Below are 27,845 nucleotides of genomic sequence, written 5' to 3'. Positions count from 1 at the left end.
GTCATTGCTGATGATTTTGCTGAGGTACAGGTAAATCTTGCTAACAGAACTGCATTTAGTGATAGTTTATTGTGACTTTTCCATTGTCTCCTATAAGCCATATTTCCAGGTTGTGGGGTTGTTTTTTTTTCTTGTTTCACTCCTGTGCTAAGTCCACACTGTAAATAGTAGAGCTACATAAATTAGCCCACACAAACACGTCACTTTCCAATAAGTGACTAATTGCAAATACAACTTCAGTGACTGAGATGGGTGATTTGTAATGGTTACCACATACTGTATAGAATATTGCAAATATTCTTGCCACATTTATTTTTTTTGCAGAACAGACTTTGCTTCTAAAAAGAGGTACTCATGTTCCATGGATCCATGAAAGCTGGAAATCAGTCTCTGCTCTGAGGATTCTTTATAATCCCCTGCAGATGGTGATTGAAAACTTCAGTTTGATAAAGAAAAATGAAAACTGAAACCTTGCTTCGTCTTTTCTTTTTCAGCCTAGTTGGAGAAGAGCAGAGACCAAAAATGCCACCAGCAATAGGAGCACCGCAGTACCCACCTCCAGATGGAGGTTGGGGATGGGTTGTGGTCTTTGGAGCCTTTATCTCCATTGGATTTTCCTATGCATTCCCCAAAGCCATCACAGTATTCTTCAAAGAAATACAAGAAATCTTCCACACATCATACAGTGAGATAGCTTGGATATCATCGATAATGTTGGCTGTCATGTATGCGGGAGGTAAGACCTTTGTGAAATTTACAAATATCATAAGTTTTGTTTGATTGGTTTTGTTTTTCCCTATGGTTATAATTAATCCTGGTTTTGTTATCATTACCTAAAGAATTTACAAAATACTTTCTCAGAGAGTGCTGGTAGTCACATCATCATTAAAACGCTGTTTAGTTTTGCTTTTAAAACATTTTATATTCTTTGCCCATTTGTTTCCTCCTCAGGGCCTGTTTTGCAATTTTGCCCCAAATTCAGCATTTCTGGGAGTCACATTTTCTAACAAAGCAATGCATAGGGAACTTCTCCTGGGATCAGGGGGGTACAACTGCTCAGTTTCCACTGCCTCGGTGAGATCTCTTAGTAGATGATCTTAAAGGTCCCTTCCAACCCAAACCATTCTGTGATTTTGTGATCAGATGATGGATCTTAAACACAGAAAATTATTATGGCAATGAAGATTCATTAGTCAGGGACAAATATTCCTCTGTAGACTAGGGTTTTGTATCATCTCCCTATTTGTCCTAAAATAAAATCCTACTATCTGTTTAGGCCAAGGGCCATGTTTCATACATGCCATCTGTATGACAGCTGAGATACAGACAATCTTGTTCTTGGGTCATAAATGAACTGTGAACATAAATTCTCTAATGTATTTTTTCTTGTGAACAAGCAAGTAAAGCACAAGACAGATGAAAAAGGATTTTAAAGTATAAAGCCATGTTTAAGCACTAAGAGTCTAGCGTGCTTTGGCAGTTTTTGTGTCTGTCAACCTCAAAGACTAACTGTTAAATTCTGCTTGATTTCTTCATTTTTTATCAGAGGTTGTTTTTTGGGTTTTTTTTAAGCACTGGTGGGAGCTACCTGCTACTTAGGCAGAACACCTTTCCAGGCAGTCCAGAGGTTTAAATAAGAGGTTTTTTCAGTTCTGGCATTGCCATTTCTTTCGTGTTATGAGGTAACCACTTGGAACATCGTGGAATGTTTGCAATGATGGAGCAATTAAAAGCATACATTTATATATGTGTGTGTGAGTGTATGTATATGTACAATTATATAAATGTATATACATAGAAAAAATTGTGCCCATAGCACATTGAGGTTCAATATCTTTAACCACTGAAGAACCTAACTCCAGTATTTCTCAGAAGTGCCATCTGTGTAACAGTAAAGTAAGGATTATAAGGTCCAGTAAACAACATATCAAAGGAATCATCAAATCTCATTTTTAGCACGGTAATTGTCTGATTTCAACCTACCTGACTTTTGACACCTAAATGACCCTAGCCCTTTTAGCAGTCAGGGAAGAGAGGTAAGTGCCTACAGAGAGGAATTCAGGGTATCTGAGTTACTCGTGCTGACTGTAACAATGAACCTGCAGCCACCATAGCATTAGCCTAAGCAACTCAGGTAAATATTTTTCAGTGAATGGGATGGAAAAATGGATCCTCTTTTCAAATGCTGGCAGAGCCAGATACCTTATAAAGATGTCTTGACAAGTAGTGTCAATATCAACAAAAGCTTGCTGTTCAGATATTTTGATCCCATTTTTATTCATATACTACTAGAGAATCATAAATTATTCATATGCTAGTAGAGAATCGTAAAGGATTTTATAACAGTAAGAGCAAGAATAACCAAGTGATTCACCAAAATTCACCAGGCAAAGAAATAACTTGAACTAATGCAATCAAGAGTGGAGTAAAAGAGTGGGTATGTCCTGTGACATTCAGGTCCCCTCTAATGTAGTTGCTTCTTAAGGAGGCATGAGTACTTGCACTGTGGAGTGTACATTTGTTACCGTGGAGGCTCCTGAACAAGTGCTGGACCCATCTGGAAGAAGGGAAAAGACCACAGGAGTTTGTTTCTGCTTTCCCTATGTTGTGACTTTTGACATGGGATCTTTTTCACCATGTTTTTTAATTGGAACTAAATTTTCTAAGGGCACATTTGATTTATAGCACAGGTGCTGCTCTTTTGTTTTAATCTTTGAATAACATTTAATTTATGCTGTTTCTGTCATCTCACAGTTCACCCAAGTACAGATGCAAATCACAGGACATTTAGCTTTGGTCATTTTTATCTTCAAGGTTCAATGTGCACAACTTTTCCTGTAAAATACAAAGTATTCATTACTTCTGCCCTTCCTTTAATACTTCTTTTACTCTTCTGTGTACCAGCCTACTAACTTCACAGGTATGTTGACATTAAAAAATCACAAAATGATTTAAAATTCATTCTGCTAATGGTCGCCCCAGTCACTACGAATATTATCAGCACAGGAACGGTAAGCAAAATTGTTTGGATATCTTTTAACAGACACGTGGCTTTAAAATGCTGAGAATGACGACCCTGGCTGATATAAACACTCTTTGAAGCCATAGCTCCTCTAGAACCACTTCCTAAAAAATAGGCCATTTAGACAATCACTGGCAGAGTATGAAATAGCAATCAGGAAAAGCTTTTCTGAAGGAAATCACTCCATTGTTTTTACTGTCTGAAGGTGGTTTGATTCCTTAGCATTTGATGTGCTGTAACGTGGAATACACGTTCCGACCATGAGTACAAGGTGTATTGTTTACTATAAAGTGTGATGTGTACATCTGAGATGAATACTCTATTCATCATACTACTAATTAAGGTAACTTGAAAACATCTAAGATCTGTCATCCTCATTAGAGCTTAGCATTCAACCTATTAATCATCACAGTGGGGTCAGTGAGTAAGTTAGAGTCTGTGCAGATACTCCTTGCTTTGGAGGCTGCAGCCTCTTGCAGTAATTAGCTGGCATCTGTGTTTCTGTAACAAGGTATTAACTTACCTTTCAATGCCCAAGAAAAAAAAGAAAGAAGTTAATAAAAGGCATCCAGTAAGGAGCTAAAAGAATGTTAATTATGTTTATCACTTACTTCATACTTAGAATACATGGCATTAAATTATAGCAGACCATCTGGCAATCCATATGGTCTCCTGCAGTCCTGGTTAATTCCAGCAAATAGGTCAAGCACAGCATTCACCCTGTTAGGAAAGCACTAAGCAGAGGTGACAAATCTGATAAATCAAATCAATACGAAACTCTTTTCCCTTCTCAGTCTGCCATAATATGTGCTTTCATACTGAGCTTTTTGGGGGTTTCTGGGATTTTTTTTCCCCATTCAATTGTTTTCTTAAGCTCTCTCTTCCCCCCACCCGCCATCTCCCCATCTCCAGGATGCTCGTTAGAGTTTACTAAAAAGTCATCCCAAAACGCAAGATCCTGTGATGTGATCAAGGTTACAGGCATTGCACAGCCTCTCCTGTTCAGCTTGTGCTTGAAAAAAGCATTCTCTGGAGAAGAGCAATAGTTCAGTCTCCATGGCAACTTCTTCTTCTGTCTCTCTTGAGCAGAGACTGTCAATTGTGTTAGATTAAGGGTGATGGTTTTGTGACGGACTCCTACACCCAAGGGACTGTGACTGAGACCACCAGACTTTTGTTACTGGAGGACAGAAGTTGGGATAAAATGGAATTAGTTGAGTTATCCTGACAGGGCGACCTGTGTTTCTGTCTGTATATGAACACATATGTATATAAAATGTCTGTGTATGTGTGTATTCTTATATACATAAACTACATATGCATTCACATACTTACAGACCTATATTTCTTCTCCAAGACACACAGGCATTAAGGAATTCAAGAAGAAGATCAAACATGTTTGACCTCAGGTTCTCTCAGTTCATTCTTCTCTTTTTCAAAATTTCACCTCTCACTTTATGCAGCATTAACAGCCAAAGGTGATTAGTGAGATGCTTATCGGTGGTCGATCTGTTTCCAGTAAAAATGTTTTCACTGCTTTCAGTGTAGGTTTGATAGGAGCCTTGATGGCAGCCATGAAAGCCATGTGACAGCTCTGCTGATCTCAGACATGGTTGACCTTGAGTTTTAGGTTTCCGTAGGGAAAAAGCAGTTGGTTTACTCAGTTGTCTTCAACTTTTTTCTGTTATTTTTCCAAGGACAATTTCAGCACATTTTTTGTTTATTTCTTTGCTTTGATTGTTTGCTTATTTTTTTACAAATTAACTTTTTGTGACATTGATTTATAGAGATTAGCTTGAAAGCGGATAAATCCTTCAAGGCATACCCAGCTGTGAAATGTGGGAGTCTTGCTGGTCTGAAGTTCAAAAAAGAAAGGTCCAATTAAAGTCTAGGTATTGTTTCTAAATAAATATTTTTAAAAGCACCTTTGCAACCCTTTTGAAGAAAGATGACATATAAATGTGTAGTGGGCATTACCATGTTTCAAAACCTGCCTTATAATGAAAAAATGCTGCATTTAATAGCTTCTACTCTCTTCTATATTTCAGAAGTTATAAGTTAAGTATTTCCAAAAAGTAGCAAAGGATTTTTCAGGTGAAAACACAAAAGTAACCTGTAGGCAAGTTCTCATTTTGATTTTGTCAAATATTAATTTGGAAAATAACATATCATATGGTATGTTCAAAATATTTGTGATTTTATCTCAGTGGGTGTTTTGGTGATATTGCTGTGAAGATGAAATGGCGTGCATAGTGGAGATGACAGTTGCGAAATCCATGTAACACAAACAACAGATGGTTATGGAGTTTTACTTTTGGACAGGACCTAGGCTCCTACACTTTTCTTCCTCCCTGATAACATTTTGCTTTTACAAATATTGGCACAAGGAATTCAGTGGCCATGGATAAGGAGATTGAGAAGCTTTCTTAAATTGACCTATGTCCTTTGTTGTCAGGGACAAGCGCTTTTCTTCAACAGAATATGCAAAGCATTGAATTTTAATAACCTCATTTAGAGTGTCCTTGAAAGCAAAACTTATCAACTTTCCAAATGCCTCATGGGCATGAGGGAATACTTCACATTTAGCCTAAAATATATGTAAAACATCTATGTCAAGTTAATTTGAGACTCGTAGATAAAGGAAAAGAAGTCATAATGAGGTGACACAAGAACAGAGCATTTTGAATCTTACTAGCAAATGGAGATAAGTACAAAAAAAGAAGTATCAAGAGTAACAGAAATATTATAAATTTACTGTAGTTCAGTTTTTTAAAAAGAAGACATGAATGCTAAGGAAGCCTGATAAAGCCTCTGCAGGGTAATACAGCCACTTGTCACGTTTCTTTGGAAGGCTTTGAGTTTTAGTAAAACTACCTTGTAGGGCAGTGTTCTGCAGTTTTAAACAGAGCACTTCTCTAATGTTTAGAAAACACTCTTTAAAATAGTCATGAGAAGAAAGATGAAAAAAAAGCAGATCTGTTGTAGATGGGCTACACATTTTTTTTCAAACAGGTTTGTCATCCTATCTATGGGAACAAGCTGGGTTTTTTTACTCTGCAATGTGCTATGTTTGGCTGAGCAGATAAGATTTAATTGTTAACTATTCACTATCCAATTTTGTCAAGTTTTCATGAAACAGTTTTTACTGGGATCTACTGAGTCACACTCAGGATGCCACTTTCAAAGTTAAGGGCATGCTGCCACTGAGAGAAGGGGTTTGGGGCTTTTTTATTATAGACTTAAGTTAATTTTGAATAATTTTAAGGAAGGCATTACACAACTAAATTTCGACTGTGCTTTTACCCTCTTAGTTTCAAGTAATGGGTCAAATTCAAACAATAATAAATAACGTATCATAAAATGAATTTTCTATGGGGCTAAAGCTTTGGGTTTAAGAGAGATATCAAGGGACAAATTTAGGCCTTTGATATGTTCATTGAGCTTGTAAAACTTTGACTAAAGAATGCTTATTTTGCATGTACTAACAACGTTGGATTAGTTCCCATATAGTTTTTCATATCATTGGATCATACAATGGTTGTATTTGTGATGTGTGTCGCAGAATTCAAAGGTAATGAAACAATGGTCTAGCACAACTGGGAATCATGAGATATTTGAGCAGATACCAGAGAAGTACTGTGGGGAAGGAAAAGTCTGTGTATACCACTGTAGTCACAGCTGTACTTCAATGAAATAATAAGCCCAGCATTTTACAAAGAACTCATTATAGAATTTTACTGGTCCATTGTTTTGGAATGTCTAAGAACTATTCCCTTGTTTATTTTGAAGAGTATATTCAAGGGAAACAGAGTTGTACTGATTGGTTTAGAAGATATTCTAAGCCAGTATCAAATGGCAACAGCTGAAATTTTTACTGTGATTCATAAAGATAGGTAGATCTGTAGTCATTAACAGAGGTAAATGGACTAGGGAATGAGTGATGGATTTCTGCTAATGCCAAGGGAACTAAATAAATCAAAGAATGAGATGGTATAAATTTGTCATTTATGATTACTTTAGATATTCTTTAATTATTTAACAGGCTTTGAAGACTTTTTGATTGGTCAGAACCTTTTAATCTAATAGTGATATTCTATTAAGATTATATCTATCAGAGTGGATAAATGACTGCAGCTTTGGCAGGTAATACATGTTTTGTTGATGCATACAAACAAAGTAAAATTTTAACTTTGTTTTCCATAGATTTTGGCAGGGTTTTTTGATTGTCTATAGGCAGTTAAGCATTTTCACTTCAGTTTTAGCTGACTTTTTTTTTGGGGGGGGGAGGGGTGATTGTATAGTATGATTAGACACCCAAGTGAAAGAATGTGATAAAACAAGGAGAATGTATTGTGAAATAAGATGTTGATTTCCTTGTCTAGTTCAAACACTTCTTGCAACATTTTCCCACTGATGATGGGAACACATATCCCACTTGGTTTTCTATGTGTATTGCTCTGAAACACTTAACATTAAGTGCTTTAGCTTTCAGAAAGTTTGAAGGAAGCAGCACTGCTACTCTTACAGCTTTTTAACAATAAGAACTACAGATTATATGGACAGTATTCTTGTGCTTAGTTTTCCTCAGCACAGGCATCTACATCCGATCCAATTGGATAGATATCTAGACAACTTCTGTTATCAGTTTCTGATTCATCCCTTCTTACGTGAAATGTCTGAAACGTATAAAATTAATTATGTTTTAGAAAGATTTGTCTGTCTTTTGAGTGCTAAAGGAAAATCTAGAGGTAGAATCCACATGTCCATTTTGCACAAATCTGAGGTGATGCAACCCTACATGATTGTTGTCCTGTACTAATACATTATCTTTTGCTACCTAGAGAACTTAAATCCTAAGAAGTATTCCTGTTAGAGATGTGCACCCACAGTTAGTGATTTTGAGCTTGTTCTGGTTAAAGTTTGATTTTCTTCTTTAATCTTCCTCTTCTATGTTGCACAAGTTATAATTCTCCTGCATTTAAGTGACACTGACTCCATTGTACTAGTTTCGATACTCTTAAAAATACCTTGTAATTTGAAGATTACCCATCAGCTTGTAAATCTAATTTTGCAATGACTTTCCTAATACCCATAATTCCCTTCCTTCCATCACTAGCTAAGAAGAAAAACACCTGGGAGACTAACTAGTTTGTCTAATAATTGACCAAGTTTACATTCTTCTGTAGCTGATTATAAGCTGATAGAAATCTAGGGATCTGGTTTTTTTCTGTTCTGTGAATGAGTTGAAAGTTGAATGCACTTCAGTCCCTTTGTAACAAGATCCCCAAACACTTCTTTATCAGTATCAGCTGGCAGTACCAATTTTGTCATGGGACAAGCATTACTCACACTGCTCTCCTATGGAGGACTCCTTTGCTTTTCCAGGAACAGAATTTACTGGACTGATTTTTTTTTTTTCTTCTACAAGACTGACCTTCTCTGTCCTGCACATGCTCCTTCCAGATTTACAAATGTGTCCTAGGTTTTATTTTGTTTGTTATTTTCTACATTGTAGAACAATAACTTCATGTCAGGGAGGATTTACCCAGGACTCTGCAGTGGCTTTCAGGGTAGGACTGGCATCAAAGAAGGCGACGTGTGTCCTGTTTGGCGTTCCCTAGACCAGGGAGTAAGCCTGTGTCCTTGGAAGTCAAATTTCATTCAGAAAAGCTTCAAGACTGGTTCTGTTCCAAATTGTTGAAATTATTGGCATATAGCCAAGTGGCAGAATTAATCCCTCCATATTGTGACATTGGTAAGCTTTGAGTGTGTATAATTAAGAAGCTGAATCTGTTGTTATTGGCATAATCAGAATAGTTGTAATTTCCAGAGCATCAAGGAAATAAATGAAGTGCAGGAGGTTTTACTTCTGGATGTTCTACTTAAGGACTGTCTTTGCAGGATCTGTTCAATCTGCAAGAAACCAAAACTGTTACCATGAAACAATTAAGTAACATAAGAATTTAAAACTGGTGAAAAGCAACTTAAGGTGAAATAAGATTTTTAAAATTGGTGTAATTAGATAGTTAGTTAGTTTACCTGGACATCTGACCAGCAAAATGCAGTAAAATAAAATAATTAAAGTAAAATGGCTACATTATTGGAAAAGAACTTTAGGTCATATGCAACATATGGTCAATCTGCAGGTTATCTTTGAAAATGTAGCCAAATGCTCTAGAGTCACAGTTTAGCTAGTGACACTAGAAAAACTAAAATATGACAGTAGGAAAACTTCCACTGATACAGATAGTGATGAATTACAGTTTTCACTGGCAGTGTTATGCTCATATCAGAGACATGTAAAATAATTGCCTGGGACTCCATTTCAAGTATGGGCACCATTGTGCAATATGTGCTTAATTTTAAATGCCTCAGTGATCTCATAAAGTTCAAAGTTAAAATAGTTTTTTCACCTGCTTAAAGGCAACATATAAACATGTTTATATATTTATGTAAATATGTTTATCCATAAGTATTTGTACCATCAAGATCTCTTGACAGTGTACCTTCAATGACTTAAGTGCTCCCAGAGGCACTCATTAAAATCTCATTTTTATTCATATCAACCTTAAAAAGACATTATCTATAAATTATTCATATCTTTTCCCCAAAATAAAATATAAATAAAATTTAGAAGATTAGCTTTGAAGGATTTAAAGTATTTGAGCAAAGCAGGCGGTATTCATTTTATTAAAGTAATCATTTGATTAAACTTTTGACTTATTTGTCAGTAAGCTTGGCTCTGCTTCATAAATAAAAAATGAAAATCAAAGGACACAGTACAATTTGACCTTAAGTCTGAGTCTTCTAACTACAGTTTTAATTTACTGGACTCTTAGTCTCTTTATTTGCCCCTTTGCTCTCATGAGACCCCACCTACAGTACTGTGTCCAGCTCTGGCATAACATGTACAAGACAGATATTGAGCTCCTGGAGTGAGTCCATAGGAAGGTCACAGAGATGATCAGAGGGCTGGAGCTCCTCTCCTGTGAAGACAGACTGAGGGTGTCTGGACAAGAGAAGGCTCCAGGGACGTCTTACAGCAACTGTCCATTACCTGAAGGGGCCTACTGGAAAGCTGGAGAGGGACTGTTTACAAGGGCATGGAGCGATCGGACAAGGAGTAATGGCTTAAAACCAAAAGAGGGCAGGTTTAGAGCGGACATTAGGAAGAGATTCTTTCCTGTAAGGGTGGTGAGACACTGGCATGGATTGCCTGGAGAAGCTCTGGCTCCCCACTCCCTGGCAGTGTTCATGGCCAGGTTGGATGGGGCTTTGGGCAACATGGTGTACTGGAGGGTGTGCCAGCCCATGGCGGCAGGGTTGGAAGTATTTTTATTGTCATAGAAAGTTACAGAAAATCTAAAAATATATAAAATAGTTTGCAAAAAACCTTTCTCCTATGGGCTGGACTTGCATAAGGACTACACCTCCCAGTATGTGATGGGGCAAAAACCCCAGAGAGAAGTTTAAAGTTTGTTATGCGACTGTACATACGATAATGAGCAAAACAGTCCAGCAACTGGGATTATACTAAATTGCTGAACTGTAGAGCTGATTTTTTTTAAGACAGTTTGGTAATGAAATGCAATATAGTACTGAATGACCTGAAACAAAATGTTTGCAATTATTTTAAATAGGTAGGAGAAAGAATTAGGTAATGGGGATGCCAGATAGCTGTATTTCTTATTTGCTTATTTGCATGACAGAAGACATCTCAGATATTTCAGAGTGAGTTATTTAAAGATTTTTTATTTTAATTGAAAATTATGAGACTAAATTTTTATTTCATCTTGGTAATAAAATGGATGTTAAAGCATAAGAGTGTTTCATTCAATGCTAGTTCTAATTTTATGTGTCATTCCTTAAAAATCAAATTGCATGTCGAAAGATAGTACATGTGGGAGTGATTCTCATGTCTTTTACACAGCGCCATAGTTTATACCTCTGCTAAGAGTGTGCAAGGTTATATAAACCATTGCCATTGTGATTTAGAAGCTTTTCATATTTACTTACTCAAATGTAAACAGTAACCTGAGTGCAAAGCACTTGACCCTGTGCTCAGAGAAACAGAGCTGAAGTGGCATATGGGATTAAGAGAAGAATAAATTTGTATCATAGAATTTCTTCTGGATCATTTCTCCTGATGCTATAAAAAAAAAGCACCTGACAAGGTGTTCAGGTACACATATTGACTAGATCAGTCAACTTCATAACCAATTGCTTCTCAGTAAGATATATTAAAGCTTACTAAAGAATCATAGTTCCTCCTATGGGAAGAAAACAATTCTTTCATTAGTAAACCTAAGTAATACTCTCCTCGCAGACACACATGTTAAATCCTTGCAGAAGCAGGTATATTTCATTGCATTATTTTAAAATGTTCTATCTGAAGAATATCAACCTAACTCCTTAGGTGAAAGGTGGCTCCAGGAATACATGATTAAGGCACCATCTGTAACACAAATCAGAAAGAACCTATATATTAATGGATCACATCACATATGGAACACATCACATAAAACTGTTGTTGATCAAGAGGATAATCTTTTCATAGCTTTTGGCTTTACATTATTCTAGTTTTATCTTTTTCTTCATGTTTCTAGCCATTTAACCATTTATATTGCTCTTAGTCTTTCTTACATGGAAGACAAAACATTCAGTGTTAACTTTACATATCATTCTATAATGCAACAGATTTTCTCAAAACGCACGCTTTTTTTTTCATTTGTCCAAAAATAGGAAAAATCCCCCACAAAAGAACCCTCCTCCAAAGATTCTCACTTTTAATTGACAATTGACTGTGCTTGTGTCTTCCCTTGCCCCAGTTGCTTGGTCTCCCCTTTTGCAAAATACTGAGAAAAATGAAAATTCTGTACCTCCTATGATCCCATGAATACACTATCATTATTTGATTTTACACTTTAAACACCTCAGGTGCCAAAACCAAATGAGAATGTTCAGTTCCCATTTTGTCTGTCTTTGAAACACAAATAAATTTCCAATACTCTCCTTTGTTCCTTTTTCCTTACCCTCCCTCTTCCCTCTTTTCTCTTCCTTCTCTTTTTCCATTCCTCCAGTATATTGCAAACTAAATATTATTCACACATATTTACCTTACACAGTTCTTCAGGCATGATCTAATTTACCGGTTGTAAAGAAATTTGGGAAATTCCCAATCTTAAGCTTTTAATTGCTACTACTGAAATTCACCTTGTGCATTTTATTGGATATTAATAAATACATAAACATGGTGAACATAATGATAATGTTTTAGAAAGAGTTCTCTATAATATGTAAAATAGCAAATGCATTTGGAAATAATCTTATGTTACTGACAGTGACCTAAATACGAGGACTTCTCAGGACACTTCCAAGTTATAAATACATCCAGACTTATACTTCTCATTACATATATTCTGACTATGTGGATGAGATTTAATGATCCACTCATGACCCATAATTCACAGTAAGAGCTCCACAGAAACATCATAGGTAGTAGATTGAGTATTTTCAATTTGAAGTTTAATTATACAGTGCAAAATTGAGACCAGAAAAGAATATGATAAAGTAGCAACTAAGAAGAAGCATGTATCTTGTGCTTTCTCTGAAATTACATATTATTGCCTGTAACATTATATAAGGAGTAATTTCCAAGTTGAGTTAGTTATAATATTATTCTGGAAGGAAACAAATAAACTGTAAGATGATGTGCAGGGTAAAAATGGGATATTGTATGAACATTAATAGGATGGGCAATTTGTAGAAGATAGAAAAATCCAGGTGAACAATATTAATCTTAACTGGAGTTGGCTGAATTTTTCACAGTGAATGCATTATCTGAAAAATGTAATGATTTGAGTTGCAGAGAACATACCCTCCATCCATAAGAACTAAGTAGCCTCTGCAAGGTCTTCTGAAAGTGTTTGATATCATTTTTTGTTCTCTGTGATGTCTGCTGGGCTTCCAAATGTCAAAGTATTGTCCTGCTTCCAGGGGAAGTAGACGGGGATTTTTAAGAAAGTGTATAAAAATCATGAATGATAATAGGGGGATAATAAAGAGGAAAAACTCAGTAATGAACATATATGAATATTGTGTTCAAGTGTGCATACACAGATTTGTAGAAAAGATAATTATTCATCAAAGATGAAGAAAGTAAAAAAGGAAATATTTTTAAATAGCAAATAACATGGTTTAAAAAAAATGTCTACAAGGAACCAAAAGCAATATTTGCAAGCACTGATTGTTTTGGGTTGCGTTTTTCCCCCCAACAATTATCTCTGAGATTAACAACATCTCTCTTATTTTCAAGTTGTTGTAATTGTAGATGTGACTATGGTATACTGTAAACTTTGTAACTGTCTTTTCAGTTTTATGATCTGCAACTCTACAGAAAATTGTCCTCCCTTTGACACAGCAGAATGTACAGAACTTGTTTGGCAATCTGGTTTGCATGGCTAACAAGCTGTATGGACAAGTTTTATAGCTGAAAACTGTAGTCTGCTTTGACAAGGCACAAAGAACTAAACACCAAGTCTTCTTCAGTTACAAATTTCCAGGTTCTTTGAACTTGAAAGAAAATTAGATTAGATTCTAATTAGCATTATTTTTTCCTTTGTTCCCTAAAAACAAACGTATTAAATAAGATTTTTTTTAATCTTTAAAGACATTTGATGCTTGTTTCAGTACAAGTGCTCAAACACAGGTATTGCCAAATTGCCAAGACTTTTACTTGCAACCATACACAGAGAAAGGAGCAGCCACTGAGATGAATGGAAAATACTTCTGATTTCTGGAAGAAAACCACTAAATATTTTCATTGTAGCATTTCTATACTTAGATTTATGCCTCATGAAATTTCTGGTGAAACCCTGAAAAGAATTTAAGTTTAGTGGAGTTCATTATGAATACCATCATATTAGCTACTGCTATAGAGAATTATATTTACTAATATTTATATATCTGTATTATTTTCTGTACTGTATTTCTGGAGATGAAAAAATGACAAATTCTTTGTTTTTTCATTTGAAGAAGAAGTAATGTTTAATGCCATAGGTTCCTTGCACTTGTCAACAGTAATATTATTTAAGTGAAATCCCCAACACATTTTTTAGATCTGAAAAGCTGGTTTAAATCTAGATTAATGCAAGTTTATGAATTAATTGTGGTTTAATACTAAACGTTAAAAATTAATTGTTTTTTCTTCCTTGGCACACCTTCATTAATTCTTCCAAGTATCTCATATTTGCCACTGAATTTTCTAACGTTCATGTTGAGACACTACATGACATTTTCTTCCTAAATTACAAGCTGGTTGCATCAGTTTTCTGAGAAGAAAAGGACATTTTTCTGAGAAGACCATTTGTGATGCACATGCCATGTGCTGATGCTATTTCCAGCTATACCCATTACAGAGGCATGCAGACCACTCTGAAAAATACGTGCCTGGTGTTACAATGTCTCTATTTATATGCATCTCTCTTATAGGTACTTTGGTACTATCTCATCATCTGTTTGTTCCCTCCTTCCTTCTTTCCCGCTTCTTTCCTTTTTCTAAGTTGAAAACTCTAGTTTTTGCAAATATCTATGCATGGGCTTCACTTTATTCAGTGATATTGAAGGTAACTGGAGTACAAATATACAGAAAATTCAAAGAAAAGCTGAAATATTTTTTCTGTATCTGACTTCATTTCACAATAAATGTGTCAACATGAAATTTGGGCAATTGATTTTGGGACAGAATTTTATTTTTTTTTAGTCAGTGACCATAAATGTTTCTGAAAACAGCTGTGTTTGTCAGCTTACAGAATTATACTCATTTCCTATTAAATATTCTTAAGTTTTATATTGCTAATTTCAAAAGATATTTCATAAATCATCTTAAAGTCTTCTGTTTTGTGAACCAATGCTTCAGCCTTTCATGAAAAAAATTCTGTAGCAGAGAGTGCAAGAGATAATTAATACAAAGCACTGATATGTATCCATGGAAATAATAATCCTAGTGGCTACTCATTGATTAAGACTGAGCAAATTTCTAGCTTTTTTAAATTCAGAGAGTAATTTGCTAAATGTTCCCACTCTCACAAACAAAAAATAACTGTATGCTAAACAACAGTTTTCATCAAAATGGGTAATGCCCTTTGTTCGTGTCTCTGATATGTTACTAGGAAAAAAAAAACCGAACACCCAAACATATCAAGGATCTGTAATTTGTACATAAAAGCGATAGATTTAGAGCAAGAACTAGTGCCACTGATCACTTATTTTGTTTCTTCTGAATGTTTCAGGAAAAAGAAAGCTCGTATTTGCAGCCAGACTTACGTGTTCCTGACTTGAGCCCATCAGTTCAAAATTAACAGACAGTCTTTTTGGAGGAGGAACCACGAAGAAGCAGCCGGAGTGTTGAGGCACTCCACTGTCATCCAGGCTCCTATGGGTTACCACACACCATTCCCCAATTTCTCATAAAAGTCCTAAGGAGTATCTGAAGGTCAAATTAATCTTCATTAGTAATCAAAAGTTAAAAACTTAGTAGAATTCAAGGATCCTTCAGGACACAAGTGAGGATGTGTGCATTCAGTGTAATGACACTGAGGAAATGGAGTTAGAGGAAGGGAAGTGGTGAGGCAAGTGTGATGGATGGCTCAGCGGCTCACTGCCTACTCCCCGGCACTCTGTGCTTTTGGCTGCTGAGCTATCTGAACTCATAATTTAGCAACCCTAACTCACTGTTAGCCATTTCTTTTTGCTGATATTTATTGCAAGAACATTTTTTTTTTCTTTGCTTTCTGTCAAGGTTACTGTATTATCTGGGGTTTTGGAATCAGTGCATCCAGTTGTAAATGTTATATGAAATGAGGAAAAAATACTTCCAAATCCACAGAGAAACTACAGAAAAAGCTTTACAGTTGTGGAACTGTGTTACCTTCATTGCTATTACACAAATACATAGAATGTGTCAGAAACACAGAAATGTGATGAAGAATCTAACACAAAAATAGTTGCTTGACATTTTAATATTTTCAAATTCATCGATACTTTTTTAAATTTTTTTTTTCTGTTTGGATTCTCTAAATGCCTGTCCAAGAATACTAAAAGGATCTGCCAAAGGTTTTTGAAGTAGAGATGAGAACGTCACAGAATGCTTCATATTTTGACTTAGTCCTGCTTGAAAAAACCAGCATATTTTTAAAGTATTTCACAACTTCATGAACATGTTTGAAACTTGATCAGAATCAATTTTCACTTTTCATCTGGATGCCAGAGATGACATTACCATAGCAGTACAGAGTATTTATGGTTGAAGGAGTAGTTCTGTAGTAAAAGATAAGGCTACAGTTTACTAATATACTGGAGATTCTTTGCCAAACGAAGCAAATCAGATTCTGCAAGTGTTTGTTTGTTTGTTTGTTTGTTTTAAAATTTGTAAATAAAAAGGAAAAGAAAAAAAGGAAAAAAGAAAGGTGAAGAAAATGAAAATGAATGTTAAGAAAAAGGAAAATAAAAAAGAGAAAAAGAAAAAGGGAAAAAGAAAAAGGAAAACAAAGAGGAGAAGTCTGATTGTTTTTGCAAGTCGCTTGTCCTAATGTTAAGTCTTGAAGCTCCTTGGGCAAGAGAAATGAAAAAATAATAAAACATAAAGCCAGAGTGGGAGGGTAGCTGCACTGACTCTGGAGAGCAGATGGCTGGAAATGTACTTCTGTTTAAATCACTTGATTTGACAGGATGCAATCTACAATATTGCATTAGTGCAGCTTGAAATATTATTATTGCATTTATTTTCAACTTATTTCAGAAATTCGCTTTACTTAAATAAATGTCATATTGTTCAAAATGAGTCATTTCAGGCTGCTTTGGAACAATGACACTATCAACACCGCATGACATTGTCAATATATGTTAAAAATTATCTTTATATCAAGATGGTTCATCTCCAGTTCCACACTAAAAATAACACAGGTAGCAAAATAAGAAGCATAAATTTTCCGGCTGCATGTGAAAAAAAATACAGATGTAAATGGTATTTAATTACATCAATGTATTTAGCAGTGAGAAATCAAACCAGGACAAATAAATTAAATACTAAAATCTAGATTGTGTAGTTTTTGAAGAAACTTTTGTTCCTGCAATGGAATCTAAATATGGAATAGACACGAAGATGACCTCATTATTGACATAAATTACAATTATGGCTACAGCTACAAACTAATCCCTAATACTGAAATCATTTTTACTAGTTATTATACATTTAAGTTGATGAACGTTTTTTCATCCCTCGCATAAAGTGGTGTCTGTTTACAAAAGAACTGTCTAAAGTTTGGGGTTTTTTTTTTTCATTTTGGTAAGGAAAAAATGATGGTAAAGAGAGAAGGCAACAGGAACTCTAGTGTCCTAGATTTTGTTCCTTTTATAAATTAATGGAGTGTACCTAATACATTTGGATTTATAAATGTTATTCTACCTGAGAGCTGAGCAAGATATAGATTTTATGCCAAATGAATCTTCCTTTATTCTATTTCATGGCCTTAAAACTGATATGCCTGTACTATTACCTCAAGGTATTATGAAATGGAAATATTGTTATCTGGTTTGCATCCTTTAAGCTTTTAGAGAGACTAGATATAAAGTTGTTGCATTGTCTCGAGAGTGAGATAATTTTTGAAGGACTAAAAAAAGTGAATAGATAGATAGATAGATGTGTGTATATGAATATGTTTGTATCTCTGAGAATGTAACTATATGGGAAAGAATATTAAATTTATAGTGCATAGTTTGTGCCCTGTACTCATTTCCACAATATGACAAGCAATACATTTCTTTAAAAAGAAGGCTTTATTGTTCAAGTTATGTTTGAACCGTATTAGAACAATAAGCATCTTTTCAGGGGAAAAAGGTGATTATTTTTTCAAACATCTGCTTTCTAAATCTAGTTATTCAGTTATGTAGTGGTTTTTTATTGCTTATAATTTAAAATAGCATGGCTTAGCAGAAGAAGGAAGTTTAAATAGGGATTGAAAACTTATGTTTGGAAGTAAGAGGAAAATATGGATTATTGCTACCTTTGTTATTAGAAGACATAATCACATTTGTAAGCAATATATTTCTACCTAGAGGTCTTAGTGTTCACTGAAGGCCAGTGAAAGTATCCTTGTCATTTTGCACAACAAAGATGTGCAAGTGAATGTTTCCTGAGCCATCAAAACTTAACATAGGTGTCACATTATTACAGGCTTTGTATAAAACATCATAAACAGCTCCCATATCCATAAGGTATTCTCTGCTCATGTAGCGGAAATGACTTTTGCCATCTTTCCTTTGGCATATGACAAAGAACATGAAAAGCTTCTCCCTTTTCTTGTCTTCTTCTAAAGCAGTTGTGTCCTGCTGCACAACCCTTCCTGAAACTATTCTTCAGTGGTGCCAGCTACAGTTGCTGTCTTATTCCTTCTCACATTCTGGTCATTTGCCTCAGACAGAAAGATATAAACCGAAAATACAGCCAGGAGACTGTTAGCATATTATGATAATGGTCTTAAATTTGGTTTAGGGAGTGTATAGTCTTTTGTGGCTGATGGTTTGTAGGTGCTAAGGGACAGATCAGAGTAAATATTCTTGTGGGCTTCCTGACATAACATCTGTTATGTAGTTACTTCAGGCTTTTGGAAAGTAGACTCAGAGATCCAGCAGTCCTTTAGTCCATTAATGTGCATTAATGTATAGCTTGATTTTGGCAATGTTACAGTACTTTAACAGCTTAATATCCCTTCTGCTAAAAAGAAAAAAATATGCAAGGAATACAGATGCATGCTGGCATGTGAGCATTGCTTAAATAATTGTAGAAGCTGTTAGATGTGAAATGAAATTTGTGCCTGGCTATAAAACGTATGATGACAGGCAAACAGCTGGAATTTATGTTCATATACATTAAGGTATGAATATGCATCATTTTATGAGTCTCCAAAACCAAGCATATACACAGATGTCACAAGAAAATATTTAACCTACTCATCAAATTGGAAGGGTTCTTAGGTAACTTAGGGAATTGGCTTAAACTAACTTTATGGCTTGTAGAACAATTAATATTTCCCTTGTGCGCTAATTTTAAATCAAAATACTGGAATATACTAAAAGAAAACACAGCATTAAATGGAGCTGTGGAGGCATTAACTTAAGGAAAACATCTCAAAGAAAATATTATGTTTAAATGAATTTCAATTTCATAACACATTCCACATTTAGGTCATTTGAAAGTAGAGAGCTTAGACCCATCAGACAGCTTTGCAGTCATCTCGCGTGTTCATCCACTGCCTACCTAAATGAATACATCTGTACTTGACCTCTCCCTAACAGGTCTTATAGGTGAGGCTAACATTGTATGCTTTGGTCTCAAAATCTGTAACTCACAGTCCTGGCCAAACTGAAACCATTACAATCCAGAGAGATGCAGTTCTCTTGTTCCTAATAAGGATTTTTTTGCGAAATTATCTCCTTCAAAGAACTGTATTATGAAACTTGCCATTTCTGAAAACCCTCCCCCAAAACACCCAAACACTAAAAAAAAACCCCTTCTCCAGACCTGTAAAAAACTAAGAATCTGGTTCATTTTCCTGCCTTTTAGGAAAGGAAGGAAGGGTTGGTGGAGCAGTATTAAAGAATATGAGTGCTACAGTCAGCACTCTTGGGGTAAATGCTACAGTAGAGCTCATCGCTGTCCTTGATTATGGTTGGAAAACTGTCAGTCCTGTGCAATAATGTAATTTTGATCTGTAGTTTCATTTTAAAAGCTAATAATATACCATCATTCCACAACACTTTTTAAAATGCCATTCCTCTCTTTTCAACACTTGGTAAGTCTGCTATCTGTGGATTTACCACACCTTTTTCATTTGGTCATGCACCTGTATTTATGGCCTTTCATGCTATGTTTAATGGGAGAAGAAACACATTGCTAACAGGTCTATCTAAATCATTACTGAAGTATTTATGTAAGAATACAATTCAAGATTCTGCCCCAAGTGAATAAAACTCTAACTAGTATGATGTCTCTCTCCTTGATTTTTGCCGAAGGATCAGCAAAGGAACATAAAATTGTCTAAAATCTATTTTATTTTCAAAAATATAACTATTGCTTGATATTGGGATGAAACTTTTGGCTCTGATTTTAACAAAGAGTTCAAGTTAAAAGGGTCTCTTTTGAGGTGGAGAAAATATTTGATTCAGAAGGGCTGTCTTTCCAATTCAAACATGGGCCAAACTACTCATTGTCCAAACCCAGCTCTATAAATAAAAAAAATCACGATTGAAGTTATGCTTCAGCATAGTTATGAGAGCACAAGTTTATTAAGACAGGAGAAGTAAGCATAATAGATTTTGGAAGTATTTAGGGAATAATTTGTCTGTCCTTCATGTTTCATGGAAATGGAAATAAAGAAGTTTTAGCTATCTCATAGTTTAAGGTGTCAGTGAAATGTTTTAGTGCTTCATATTTGATTTAAAGTCTTTTAATAAATCTCTGGGCTTTTGCATATTTGGTGGGCCATTCCATGCTGTGGATTTTCAAGTCTGTTGGTTTCAATATTCGGTTATGCTTAAGCTGCAGTTCAGTGAGCAGAAGACCCTGGTTGCTTATGTTTATGTGTCTGCAAGATGAGCCTTATTGCCTTCAGTCTGAGCATCCTTTACTTTCCCAGTAAATAACCACCTTGTTTATCCTCTATGCCCCCACCCACCTTGAACAGTAGAGATGCCTGGGCAAGAATATAAATTGCTTTTACTGCTGGAAATCTGAGTGTGTTGGTCAGTGTCTGCACTGCCTGGATAAAGACTCCTTTTTTTGAACAGATTGTGACCTAATCTATTTAACGAATACAGAAGCCATGACATCATAGAATATTTAGGTTGGAAAAGGCCTGTAAGATCACCAAGTCCAAACATCATTGAAATCTTTGCTTTTCAGTCAAGTTTATTTCAGACTGACCTTTGGATTCACAAGCTATTAGAAAAGACAGGCAGCCACAGGGCAACACTGTTGGAGAAGCTTATTTCTGTTAGGAAGTAAGTTAAAAAGGAATCATTTGTCTCATGCTTAAGACTTTTGCTGTTGATACACTAGTAGTAAATAACATTTTCAGACATCCATAGTAATACTTTAATAAATTTAAGACAATTCAAACAGTGGAGTCTAACAGTGTTACCTATGAAAATACACTGTGTTTGGATTTGGCTTTTTCACATCATAGTTTCTGGCACTTATTTCTTTAGACATTTATGAAGAGAGACACTTAAAACTGTTACCAGTTGAGAGGATGATTTGCAGTGAAATCAGAAGCAGACCTTGGCATTCAACTTTATGCCAGGTGCTTGGTTTATCTTGAGTTTGAAATTTATTGCTTTTTATTATGGGTGGGTTTATTTTTTAATTGGATAAGTTCAGTTATTGCAAAAACAAGACTATTCATAATGGTTTGGACCAAATACAGGGCAGTCAGATGGTGTGCAGGTTTACCTAAAGAGCTTTGACAACCTCTTAATCTTGATATGTAGCACACCATCTATTCTAGTCACGGTCATTTAAAAAACATATAATGCATGTCATGCTAAATTGCACACTAGCTGTTTGTTTAGTATGGGCGTAATTACACCATAAACTGAACTGCAGTTGAAACTTGAAAACAGACTTGTAGCAATATTTTTAAGATTTATAGGTCTTTATGCTAAACCACATCTTAGATTTTCGCAGACAACCCATAGGTGTCTTCCTGCCCATTAACTTTCCTTTCTGGATGAGGTAAGGGAAAATGAGCCTCAGGGACTGGAGGTTTGCATTCTGATTTGACAATATTCTTAAGCCTCTTTGTAGTTTTAAGTAGGGGTCCAGGAAATGCTACAGTATTAAGATCAGTTATTAGTTTGCTTGCCTGAAGATTCCTCATGCTTGGTGGAGTTTTGATATCTGTCTTATACTTGAAATTCTTCAGACCTTGCACTTTCAAAACTTCCATTGACCGATCTCAGTATTGATTGCTTATGAACTGTAACAATCCCTCTTACTTGTCTGATGTCTTTAATCTTTTGATCCATCTCCATGACTAATCAATATTTATATTGTCATGGAGGCAATATATCCACATCCAGGCTCATGTGGCTGCAAACTCACAGAATGTGTTTGTAAGACAAATTGGTATAGAAAAAGCTAAACATTTTCCAGATAGAAGAGTAAAGCATTCCAACATATCCTAAATAAAAGGACAAGCATGATGGAGTTGCCTGTTACCTGGTAATGTATTTTCTTTCTGCCAACAGGTCCCATAAGCAGCATTTTGGTGAATAAGTATGGTAGCCGGCCTGTGATGATAGCAGGGGGCATCCTGTGTTCATTTGGTATGATTGCCTCCTCTTTCTGCAATAGTGTCCTGGAACTTTATCTATGTATTGGTGTCGTTGGAGGTAAGAATCCATTTTCTTATAAAAAATTGTTGTATCACATTAGTTTTAATACTGGTACACCAATTAGCCTTACTGATAAAGAACCCACTATACAAGGCATTGTACAAATGCAAACCAAGAGGGTGGCAAGATCAGTTCAACTACCTGAACTATCTAATCCTTTAAATTAGCTGGTATGATGTTAAATTCTTTCACAGGATATTTCAGGAACAACTGATGATTTTATTCAATAAATGCTGTATGTATGTACTGTTCCACACTGCACTGTAATTATGGTATAAAATCGATTGGCTCATGACAGCACTTATTACAGTCATTTGTGTAGAATTTTACATTCATTCTTTTAGCTTTCAATCATGTTGCACTTCAAACAGGGTGGCAGAGGCTGTCAGAATTCTAGTAAAAATCTCAAAGCTAGTACCAACTTTCTAAAGGTTTGTGCATACATACATTCTCACAGATAAGGATAACAACTTTCAGTTCAATAGGTTTCTGTTTAAAATCCCCCAGGGTCAATCCCCAAATAAAATTATTCATATATCATCAAAGGTCTGAATATCACCTAAGGCAGTGAACTAAACTGATCATAAAGCCAGCAATTTAAATAACCTCCTTATTAAAAGTTGTGGGTTTTTTTCTTACCTTCTCAAAATAAGGAAGTGGGGTGAAATATTGACAGGTAATGAAGGAATGAGATAATATTTGTTCCTATAGTCAAACATTTTCTGTTCTTTTTTTTTTAATCTTTTTTTTGTGTGTGTTGGGACTAAAGGTGTCTGCTTTGTTCAGTGATTATTTCTTAGAGTTCTTGGGTTTTGTATCTTACACGTGGAGGTCACTGAACAAATAAAGACAGGGACCAGGAATAGGCCTATCAGAGAAGACTGCTCTCCTGTGCAATCCAGCAGATGCATAACTGCTTAGACCACTTATTGCCTGGATGTCTTAATACAGAGAGAAGGCCTAGAGGGTCAGCTTGTACACTAAGCTGATGTGGATGGGTGATCTGCTCCCATGTGTCCCCTCTACAGATCTTCCACCCTTAGTAGTGACTTCTATACTTGGGGAAGCAGAGCTGAATGTGCTCCAAAATAATTAGGCATTTTAAACTTTTATACACAAACTTTATTTTAAATAGGGCTGGAAATAAGAAAGAAGGAAATGTATGCATTTAAATACACCCTGCATTCATTGAAGCTGAGGTGACATTTAATAACTTTTGTGAAATGAGCCAAGTGAGGTTTGCATTATAGTTTAGTAAATATAGAATAGTGAGTCAAGCCACTGATACCGCTTTGTGATTCCTTTGTGATTCCTCTGTCTCCCATCATTGCTGAAACACAACAAGGAGTATTGGCTTTTATTGTAGTGCTGTAGGGGAAATGGCAGAACACCACCATGACATAGTCTTGGCATTAACACTCACAGACAGCGATGAAGCACTATTTCATTCTCCGATGCTTGTTCATTTTTGTCTACATTAGATAATGGTTGTTTTAGAAATAACTTGAAAGAGGTATGATATGTTTTTTAGCACATAACCTTTTATAATACTGTCTTTTACTTGTTGTTTAGGTCTGGGTTTAGCATTCAACTTACAGCCTGCCTTGACCATGATTGGCAAGTATTTCTATAAGAAGCGTCCCATTGCTAATGGATTGGCTATGGCTGGAAGTCCAGTGTTTCTGAGCACGTTGGCACCTCTCAATCAGTTCCTGTTTAATGCATTTGGCTGGAAAGGAAGCTTTCTCATTCTGGGAGGACTTCTCTTGAACTGCTGTGTGGCTGGGTCACTTATGAGACCTGTTGGACCGAAAACAGCCCCTCCTGTGAAAAAAGATGTTGAAAAAGGCACGGGAGATTCTACCTTGCACAAAAACAACAAGAAGTCTTTTTGGCAAACTATGAATAAATATCTAGATCTGTCCCTCTTCAAACACAGAGGGTTTCTGATCTATTTGTCAGGAAATGTCATTATGTTTATTGGTTTCTTCGCTCCAATAGTATTCTTGGCTCCTTATGCCAAGCACAAGGGAATTGATGAATATTCTGCTGCTTTTTTGCTATCTATCCTAGCCTTTGTAGACATGTTTGCTAGGCCTTCAATGGGACTTGTAGCAAACTCCAAGTTTATCCGGCCAAAGATTCAGTACTTTTTTAGTTTTGCTGTCTTATACAATGGCGTCTGTCATATCTTGTGCCCTTTGGCAACGAATTACACTGGCCTGGTGATATATGCTGTATTCTTTGGGTTTGCATTTGGAATGGTTAGCAGCGTTCTTTTTGAGACATTGATGGACCTCGTTGGGGCTGCCAGATTTTCCAGTGCAGTTGGACTTGTCACCATCGTGGAATGTTGCCCTGTGCTCATAGGCCCTCCTCTAGGAGGTAAGAATCTGTTTTATTCAATGTTTTTCAGACCCTACAACATAATTTTGCAATTTAGTTTTGAATTAATACAAACATTATTTTTAATGTTACTTAATGTTTTCCATGTGACTCGGAATGTACTGTAGCAGCAGTGCACTGCAACAATTATCAGCTGCAGATGAGAATGTAAATACAATGCATGCATGTGCGTGCATTGATTAAGAGCATATCTCTACTGGTCCATAAATCCATGTGATAAATGTATGTTTTCTTGATAGTACATTGAGGTAACTTTGCAGCATTGATTTATGTGTATTCAGCTCAAATTTCCTCCTTGCCAATGCTGTTCTTCCTCTCTTGAATTGGTCAAATCCACTGGTCAGACTTTGTGAAGATCTCACAGTGACTTACTTTCATTAACATAATGGCACCTAGAGAAACACATGTGTAAACTGAGCATACCAACTCTAGTTTTCCTAAACAGAGAGGACTGGCATTTCTAGAGAGGAAAAACAGTAGGGAGGTGCCAGAAAGGACAGGGATATGCTCATCAGCCTAGGCAGGGTGCATGCCTGATAGGATTCCAGCATGCTGTGGAGCGTTGCGTCCTGGTATGATTTCACACCACAGCCGCAATCTCAGCCAGTCCTTTAGCCTGTTTCTATAAACAGCAGATATGTGTAAGGTAGTTCAGAGCATGGACCATCCTTCTTTCTCTAAAAGATGGTAAAGTTGACAACTTCTTCGTTTTGAGCATAAGGGGAGCTTAAAGGAAGCATAAGGGGAGCATAAGGGTAGCTTAGGTGTGTCGCTTGGACTATATTCATAACTTTTGGGCTTCTAGCACCAGAAATGAAGAGCCTTCTCTAAAGTATTTTCTGTTTGCTAGCTTTGCTAGCTGTTAGTAAGATTTAGTAATCATTAAAGTTTTATAATCTTAAGGCTTCTGGTGACAAATGCCCAAATCTTAGTGAAAAGTATCTGTTAAATGTGTGTGTGTTGCAATGTAAGCTCAACAATATGAAAATATAAAGACACTGAGATTAGCAGCCTTGTGAACGTACACTATACTCCCATAAGCACAGCCACAAAAGTCATCAAGATTATCCTTTCCTAAACCCGTTTATAATTATCAAAGTATTTTAAGGATTACTCTCACTACTTGTATGAAAAGAGCATTGCTGAGTGGAATTTTAAATATGCCAAAACAATTCCACTCTCTTCAACACAATAATAGTTGCACGAGTAAATGTTTGATAGTCCTCAAGGTATTCCATCTTTCCCTCATCCTAAACATGAAAATTTGTTTTGCTAATGGCAGAACAAAATATATTCCTCTGGTACAGACTAGTCCTGTGCCACCTTGTGGGAGGACTGGGAGTGTGACCACTGCAGTCAATTAGGATCCGAAAACAGTATTAATATTAACTCTGAAGGTAGCATATCTAGTATTTATGGAGTAATAGCATATGCAGCTATTTCGTTTTCAGTATATTAGCTTTGCAAAAGTTTCAAAAAGCATGTGTCTGTTCTCTGTGAAAAATTGGGCTGTCGTTATATAGACACAACGAAGGGGATGAGCACATGGTAAAGCTGAAGTCTGGTTTTGACTAGTTCATGTCTTTCAAAATATTAAGGTGAAGTAATGTTAACATAGAATTTCGTTTTTAATTATCAGTTTTATGAGACTGCTCATTGATAAAAAGCAGGACATTGTACTATTTACACCAGTAGGTGAATAATATAGTTGCAGTGCTGTTGGAGATTTTCCTAATACTTGGCTTGTGAAATAAAGAAAAGACTAAAATGATTGGATAGCGTGTAAATTTGTATCAGGTGAATAGGATGGCATTATGGCTTCAACCCAGTAAAGGCATAAAAATACACAGTGAATTGACGTGTGACGGTTATCCTGTGAATTTCAATAGTAGTGTGTCAGAGTTCAGAGCTAAATAGTTGGTTACACACAAATGTTGATTTGTCAGTTGGAAAATTTAGAAGGAATGGCTCATAAAAACTAGTTATATTTTATTTTCCCTGTCATGACCAACTCAGAGGTGTGGATGTAATTTTTAGGTATAGGTTTCAGAGTTCAAAACTCAGCAGCTGAGCATGATAGCTGAAGGGACAAGCCTTTCTATCTCTTTCACCAGTCACAGGAAACCAAGTGAAATGAAAAGCAAGCAGTTGATGCACAGTGACAGCAGCCTAAAAAGGCACATACCTCTTCATCCTATTGTCTGCATGCAGCCTCCGTGAGTGTCAGACAGTCACTCCAAAACAATAGGAAACAAAATTAGGAGGTGAATAAAATAAGAGAAAGAAAGAATGAAAAATGAAAGAACTAAAAACCTGTCTGTCATTATTCATTAAGCTTTACTTGCTTTGTTCTTCAATATTTTATCATTGTCAGTGACTGTGATGACAATTGCTACCTTGACTAATACAGGTTTCATTAGAACTCCTCTATATATGTTAGATCATTTGAACATGTTGGAAATGCTTTTCTGCTCCAACTTCAAAATCAGACAATATATACATATTTCTCCTAGGGAAAGATTTGTATTATATTGGGTATTCTATTCTAAAGACTCTTTTTCTTTCTTCTTGTCTTTGTTTTTCAGGTTGGTTAGTGGATGTTACTGGTGAATATCAGTACATGTATTTTGTCTGTGGAGTGATTGTGATTGTGGCCAGTATCTGGTTGTTCATTGGCAACACCATCAACTACAGGCTTTTGGCAAAAGAAAAGAAGTTAGAGGATGAGAAGCAGAAAGCTCAGAAGAATGCTGACTCGAAGGAAGCAGAACCATTAACAAACAACGAGAACGAAGATTCTTCCAACAGAGCTGATAAAGCTCTTGAAGATCCTTCAGAAAGAGAAACCAATATTTAATCCGCAATATAGCTCAGAAGGCAACATTTATGACTTCCATTAGAAATATGTCTTCAAGGCACAGGCCAGATTTGGTGGTAATAATGATCAGTCAGAATATTGGATGGG

At 35.9% G+C, this 27,845-nt stretch overlaps 1 protein-coding gene across 1 annotated transcript; it reads left to right on the top strand.

Moving 5' to 3' along the window:
• Nucleotides 1-522: 522 nt before the first annotated feature.
• On the top strand, nt 523-27,845 carry SLC16A7 (solute carrier family 16 member 7; the record flags this gene model as incomplete). The annotated part of the gene is made up of 4 exons (XM_084264779.1): nt 523-736; nt 22,328-22,471; nt 24,047-24,859; nt 27,466-27,845. The coding sequence occupies 4 exons, from the start codon at nt 523-525 to the stop codon at nt 27,735-27,737; spliced, it is 1,443 nt and encodes a 480-aa protein (XP_084120905.1). The 3' UTR covers nt 27,738-27,845.

This window comes from Gallinula chloropus (assembly GCF_964237585.1).
Source record: "Gallinula chloropus genome assembly, chromosome: 1".
NCBI classification, from domain to species: Eukaryota; Metazoa; Chordata; class Aves; order Gruiformes; family Rallidae; genus Gallinula; species Gallinula chloropus.
The sequence above is the reverse complement of the archived record's forward strand: the minus strand, read 5'-3'. Positions and strand labels throughout refer to the sequence as shown.